This window comes from Bidens hawaiensis, unplaced genomic scaffold, assembly GCF_021521415.1.
Source record: "Bidens hawaiensis isolate Kalapana, Puna unplaced genomic scaffold, B.hawaiensis_p1.1 tig00006484_1, whole genome shotgun sequence".
Classification (NCBI taxonomy): Eukaryota; Viridiplantae; Streptophyta; class Magnoliopsida; order Asterales; family Asteraceae; genus Bidens; species Bidens hawaiensis.
The window spans coordinates 257,921-265,451 of NW_027491435.1; the positions used below are offsets into that span (position 1 = coordinate 257,921).

The 7,531-nt window shown below is 35.9% G+C and overlaps 1 protein-coding gene and 1 non-coding gene across 2 annotated transcripts; both read left to right on the forward strand.

The window, feature by feature from the left end:
* The first annotated feature begins 3,771 nt into the window (after positions 1-3,771).
* TRNAC-GCA (transfer RNA cysteine (anticodon GCA)) lies at positions 3,772-3,843 on the forward strand. The gene has a single exon. It is a non-coding gene; the product is annotated as a tRNA-Cys (tRNA).
* Positions 3,844-5,283: 1,440 nt separating this feature from the next.
* On the forward strand, positions 5,284-5,867 carry LOC143632572 (uncharacterized). Its single transcript, XM_077101057.1, has 2 exons — positions 5,284-5,394; positions 5,475-5,867. Exons 1-2 carry the CDS (start codon positions 5,284-5,286, stop codon positions 5,865-5,867), a joined length of 504 nt encoding a protein of 167 aa, XP_076957172.1.
* The last annotated feature ends 1,664 nt before the right edge of the window (positions 5,868-7,531 follow it).

Here is a 7,531-nt window from a genome sequence, read left to right on the forward strand (position 1 = left end):
AGATTCAAGAAAGAAACGGTGGAAAATATGCAAACTTGGATGAGAAATGAAATCCCAAAGGAGTGTCCCCTCCTTTTATACTAATCACAATAAATGAAGGGAAGGGGTGCAGAAACGATGAAAGACATGTGATCCAATCGCCAGGCGACACGCTAACAATTTGACAGTAGAAATGTGTTACATATGGGCGCGTCACCGGGATTCTCGCCCACTCGCCTGACACAGGAGAAAAAGCTGCACTGAAGGGCACCCGTCGTCAAACTGTCATGTCAAACCATCATTTAACTGACTTGCATTTAATTCACCTCTTCCCGCCCAATAGCACGTCATCAATTTGCATGAAACGATGACAAGTATTGGCAAAATAGGCTCAGTCATGGGATAATTATCAATAATAACCCGCCAAAAAAGGCTACACCATGGGGATGATTATCAATAATCACCCGCCAAAAATAGGCTCCGCCATGGGATGATTATCAACAATCACCCGCCAAAAAAGGCTACACCATGGGATGATTATCAATAATCACCAGCCAAAAATAGGCTCCGCCAAGGATGATTATCAATAATCGCCCGGCAGAATAAGGCTACGCTAAGGGTTGATTATCAATAATCACCCGACAAAAATAGGCTCCGCAATGGGATGATTATCAATGATCAACCGCCAAAAAAGGCCACGCAATGGGATGATTATCAATAATCACCCGCCAAAAATAGGCTCCGTCATGGGATGATTATCAATAATCACCCGCCAAAAATAGGCTCCGCCATGGGATGATTATCAATAATCGCCCGTCAGAATAAGGCCACGCTATGGGATGATTATCAATAATCACCCGCCAAGGGATGATTATCAATAATCACCCGCCAAAAATAGGCTCCGCCATGGGACGATTGTCAAATAATGCCCGCCAGAATAAGGCTACGCCATAGGACGATTATCAATAATCACCCGCCAAATAGGCTCCGACATGGGATGATTATCAATAATAACCTGCCGAAAAAGGCTACGCCATGGGATGATTGTCAAATTATCGCCCGCCAGAATAAGGCTACGCCATGGGACGATTATCAATAATCACCCGCCAAAAAGGCTACGCCATGGGATGATTATCAACTATCACCCGTCAAAAATAGGCTCCGCCAACGGATGATTATCAATTATCACCCTCCATAATCGGCAAGGCTGCTTAATGCCTGCCAAATAGCCATCAGCCAGGTAGAATGGTTTTCATTTACCAAACACCCAAATAGGCAATTATGGTAAAAGGCAAGCAGAAAATGAACGACTAAAAAGAAAATTAGCAACCAAAAGCCCATGATAAGTCTATAGCCCTCTTTCTTTATGACGGGCAACTACGGACTAGGGGGACTTGTAGAGGTAGGGTATCAACCCCCCCCATTTAATCAAGTACAACACCCAGATCAAGGCTAACTCATGCGCCGGGCGGAACACTTGGCGCCCTAATAACGGCGGACATAGTATACATCAAACATAATGCATGGCGCCAAGGTTGTAGCCCAATATAATAAACATCCCTTGACACCTAGGGAATGATAGCGCAAAAGTCCTCACCAGCATGGGACAAAAAGAAACAATTTACATGGGAAATAACACCCAGCCAATAGGGATTGGACAACACATAAAGGACGGTACAAAACAGTACAACACGTCCATGTCAAAAGGCCCATGATGCCGACCAACTTCCACCAACCTCCATGACCGCACGGTTGGTGAATATTATTGGTGGAAAACCTGACAAAGTAGTTGACCATATTCTCTCTCCTCAGGCTATAAATACCAAGGGACCTCCAAACGGTAAAGGATATACACTCTCTACCATTACTACTAAATAACATATATTTGTACGATCAAGTAATGATTCTCATGCCGGAGGGTGGTTACGAGAGAATGCCCCTCATTCCTCGTAACGAGCTCACGGTGTCCTGTTTTGCAGGATATACTCGCCTGCGCCAAGAAGGTTTTATAACTCATCGTGGGAAATACTTAATCATATCCCTTGGACTAACGTGTTAGACCTTGAGGGGTGGATCTGTGTTTCTTCAATATATATATATATATGATTTATCTTTTTGGGGGTGGGTACTTATTAGGAAGCAAAGCTAGTAAGGAGCTAGCGAGAGAGCGTGCAAATGTTGCATTTTTTCTATGTTTTATCCAAAGGAACATGGCGGATTTAATCATCTCTAATGGCAATCTCACAGGAAAAACGAATTCAAATATTCTTTTATGGGCCATAGAACACGTGAATATCTTTAGATTGTCAAGTATTTCCATCATCGAGCCAACCTACGTGGTCGGTAAATTGCACCAAGAGAAGATTTAATACCTGGTTATCCCAACCGCATGTAAGTGGTAAATGATCATCTATTTCCTAGACTAGTTCACAATTTACTCAAATCGAGTTTAAGTTGATACATGTTTTTTTGTCAGTGTTTCTGTTGCTGGTAATATGTTTATTGTGGCACTCCAAACGAAAATGATATTTAGCGCAATCCATTTGATCATTCATGTTTATAAATTTCTGAACATTTTTTTCAATTGCCACTCTAAACGAGTGAACCGAGAAAGTTGCAAAGATAAGTCCAATTCATTTTCCCCTGTCATTTCATCATATATTTAACAGCTAATTGTTACCTTTAAACACTGATGTAGCCACAGATGTGCCTAATTTTCAATCAACGGTATCTTCCATTTACAACTTATTGTTATTTTGCATTGTTTGCACAATTGCCTGAATCTTGACTAAAAATATTTAGCCAAAAATATGTTCAATGCCTCTTACCAATATATTCTTCATGAGGCTGGATATATAAAGATTAAAACCTGCTAATTTCGATTCAGTTCATTAATATCCCAAACTCACATTATATTTTGCTTGAAATGGACACTTCTCTGATTCTGTCAGTGCAATGTATTAAATGATTGACATACGCCCATACAATAGTAGGATTGAACTTGTATGTCCACCACCATGTTATGAGCTTAACTAAATTGGCTGCCTTGTTGCTACTCATCTTGAGACCTACAAATTTTTATTATGTTATCCAACATATTTTCCGATTTTCCGATTTTGGTTGTAACTACCACATATGAATTTCGTTGTAATATATTCAAGTGCTCAGCATCTCGCATATGAGCTTTGACGAGTGAAAGCTAGTAAGTCAGTAAGCTGTCTAGAATTGATTTCACAAATGTAGTTCTCCCTTAAAAAAACTGGCTTTTCCAAAGTGAAAGATTTGATTGGAATTTGTCGCTTTCAAGTTTATTGAAGATTTGTGTTGGAGTATAATATTGAGCTACTTAAACCATGTGTATTTTTGTCAGCGTTGTTCGAGTATATCATTTGTGCACTCTTAATTGTGTAAACCTTTAACTTTCAAATTTCTTTACATGGTTTTATATAAAGTTTGACTGTTTATGAAGAAGTATTTTAAATGTTCAAATTAATTCATAAAATATTTGTAAAACACATACGTTACATATTGTCAACGAGTAAGTCATATGAATTTATCGTCTTTGTCAATGCTTTCTTCTGTCATATCTAACAACATAAAGCAATTGAGAATGCTCTAAACCATGTTCAACATCACTGAAGAAGACAATGTTGTCATTATAGTATTGGACTTTTTTGGTAATTATTATTGCTTACATATCTCTGATTTTCTTAATATAAAGCTTACATTATCCAATTCAATTTATTTTAGTTATATTTTATCAATAGTACATACGAATTTAATATAACATCAGGGTCTATAGCTCAGTGGTAGAGCTTTTGACTGCAGATCAAGAGGTCACCGGTTCGAACCCGGTTGGGCCCTTTTTTATAAATTTAATATAAAAGGTCTTTTTCCTATCAAAATCAGCATACGCCCTACTACATTCTCCTTTTTTCACATTCTACGTTTACTTTTGTCGACCTTGTGGCTGCTTTACCGAATGATTGAACAAATTAGTGGGTGTTTGGGATTGGGTTCGAAAATTGCTTATTGACTTATTGGTTTTTTCAAGAAGCCAATAAGGTGTTTGGTAAATGCAAAAGTCCTTTTGTTTTGGCTTTTTGATTGGCTTGAAAAACCTATTTTCCAAAAGCCCAAATCTTAGCTTTACAAAAATACTTATGGCTTTTTGATTGGAAAACTACTAATCTACCCACCCTTTACTCTAATCCTAAATATAATTATATGACGTTCATTATTCTCCTATGTTTTGCTTTGCTGTTCTTCTTTGTTCTCTCGTTGCAAGCCGATCGGAAGCTGCAAGTATTTTTATTTTCTCTCGTTGCTGTTCTTGTTCTAGCTTTTGTATTACGCCATCACTTTTGACTTTATCACATATATTTTTATTTGGCTTTATATATTGTTATTGACTTTATATATTGTTATCACCATACCATAGTATTAATAATAATAGAAGACCCTAGTCGTATATTCAGTTCTATTAATTCAACATAGTAATGCTTGTTTTTCCTTTTTTTTTCTAATGTTAATATTAAGAATTTGCAATTATATTTTATGGAAGCAAGATGCCGAAAGCATGATGTTGCTTTGTTACAAAGTTTTGATAATTTTTTATCTTGTTGAATTGTGGTATTGCGTTATTATCAGATAATAGATGGAAACAACTCTAATGCTTTTGATTGTGAAACATCAAATAAAAAGAATAAACCAAAAATCGTATAGGATAATGCTACATTCATGGAGTTTATCGATGCTTGCTTGACTGAACTTAGACAAGGGAATAGGCCCGGTACTCATTTCAATAAGGTTGGGTGGGGAAATTTAGGAAAAACCATGAAGGAAAAAACTGGCAAAAACTTTGATAAAAAACAACATAGGGTGTGTTTGGGATTCCTTATTTTCCTCTCCTTGTAACTTATGATGGTTCAATAAGTCCTTTTTATGTTAACAAAGTGTTTGGGACACATAAGGCCTTTTCCATTTCTCCTTGTCAACAAAGCCAAAATAAGGGTTTTCAATAAGTTGGAGTTTGCTAACTTATCTCCTTATAAGATTAGAATACACATTACACCCTTCCAAGTTCCATTCCCCCATTGCTAAATTATGTCCCTTTTGGTCATTTAAATGAATAAGTTAAACCAAACACTTTTAAAAAAATAACTTATTGTCTTATGCTAATCCAAACACTTTATTGGAAACTCCTTATTAAAAAGCCATAAGACCTTTTTAACTTATCACAAAAAGGCATTTTTACCATAAATAAGGAATCCCAAACGCCCCCTTAAAAACAAATGGGACAACATGAAAAAAGATTGGAAGCTTTATGACCGCTTAGTGAGGCTTGAAACTGGAATCGGTGGGACAAGAAGCTTAATTGATGCATCACCTGAGTGGTGGGAGGAGAAAATAAAGGCAGGTTCTACTATTATTTTTAATTATGTGTAGTTAAAATTGCATCGTGAAATCCATAAATTAATCCGTTTATCTTGTAGGTTGATAAAGAGTTTGCCAAATTTAAGGACACAAATTTGGACATATACGAGACGTATTATGCTCCTTTGTTTCGGGATTGTGTTGCCGTTGGAGATCAGACTATGACTCCGGTACAATTTCAAAACAATAGCAATCCAGACGATGTTCCACGTGAAGAATATATAGAGGGCATGGGAGATGGAATCAATTTTGGTGATGGAATGCATTTTGGTGATGAAGAGCCTCTTTTTCCTACTATTGTTGAAAGTAGTTTGGGTAAAAGGAAGAAGTCTAAAAATGTTATCAACCGCTCAACCAAGAGTAAAATTTCAAATATTGAGGATAAACTAGATGTTGCAGTGGATGTCTTTACAACAAAATACTCGTCGAATAGTCAATCTCCAACAATATAAGATTGCATGAACATTGTCCTCACTTTTCCTGATTTCAAAAAAGGTTCTAAAAAGTATTCACAAGCATTGAATGTCTTAACCAAAAAGCAATATCGTGAAGCTTTTATGTTTCCAACGACTCATGAAGCAAAGATGGAGTACCTTAAGTTACAAATTGAATCATGATTTTCGTTTGACATTATATCTTATCGTTTGACATTGAATAAAATTGGCCCCACAACAATTGATATTTTCCTTTTTTTTTTTACATACACAACTGTTCTTAATAAAGTGTTTAATTTTATTATTATTTTTCCTAAGTTTACCTATAAGTCTATGATGAGATTTTAACCGTTCCTCATTATTTGACGCTTCAAGTCCAACTCAGGAAACCCCCCCCCCCATGGCGCCGAGGCTCCAACCAATGGCCTTTCGTAAAAAAACCAATCGGGCTACTACTAAAGCCGAAAACTCGTGGGGTCTAATTTATATTATAGGTATGCCATAACTTTTTAGGATACTAACTTGAAATTGGGATATTGGTGTATTTTATTAACTCCTTAAAAGATTAAAAGCTTAATATTATAAATGTTATTTGATGCATTAAGTTTTTCTTTAACGCCATTTGGTGCGATAAGTATTTAATAAATTTTTAGTGTAAATATATATTTAATATTAAATTATTTTATTAAATGTATATAATTTGATGTCTCTGTATCTATAATATATATAAATGAAAATATAAAAATTCTACGTGTCGCGATATGGTCGCTCCCTTCTTTTTTGGAGTCACCAGATTTGCTTGATTTTTTAAATGGAGACTTCTCATGCATTTAACCCGAATTCACGGGTATGAGTCTCCCCAATTACCATCAAGCGTGACACTTGCACGACCTTCATCCTCATATAAGTGGATAATATCATCACAACGGTTCATTTTTTACCATTATCGCATTTTTTTATTAGCCATTAGTTCCCTTAATACAAAATTACCCAAGATGGACCTTGGCCCTATACATTATTTCCATCATTCCATGGCATAGTTGTCACTAGGGGTGTTCAAAATACCCGATCTCGATTAACTCGACCCGACCCCGAATAAGCAAATTCGGGTCGGGTTACTAGGGTCAAAAGGTATTAATCGGGTTATTCGGGATAACCCGAATAATTCGAATTGTTAATAGGGTCGGGTTTCAGGTTCATTTTTGGGAATAAGTCGGGTTTCGGGTTAACCTGAATAACCCGATTAGTGGTGATACTTAACTTTAAATACAATAATTAAAAGGTGAAATATAAGCACTATAAGAGCAATAATATATGCTTTACAGAGGAGTTAATTATTTTGTTTGTTCATGAACCATTTGGCGGAAAGTTCATTTACGTTGTTTTAATTTAATTAAACGAACGAACATGAATACATGTTTCACTCGTTCATTTATGTTCGTGAATGTTCATTTATGATTGTTCATTTAAGTTTGTTTACGTTCGTTCATGTTTGTTTGCATATTAATAGGAAATTATTAAATATTATTTGCGTTTAGATATATCTCCCTAATATGTTTTATATTTGTTTGTGTTTATTTAAATGCGTTCATTTATGTATATTTGTGTTCGTTAATGTATGTACATATATGTTCTTACATGCTCGTTTATCTTTGTTTAATTATGTTCATCTATGTTTTTGA

Coding starts and splice junctions, on each gene's coding strand:
- LOC143632572 (XM_077101057.1), top strand. CDS start 5,284: ATGAAAAAAGATTGGAAGCTTTATGACCGCTTAGTGAGGCTTGAAACT. Junction 5,395..5,474: donor GGTGGGAGGAGAAAATAAAG/GCAGGTTCTACT, acceptor TTTATCTTGTAG/GTTGATAAAGAGTTTGCCAA.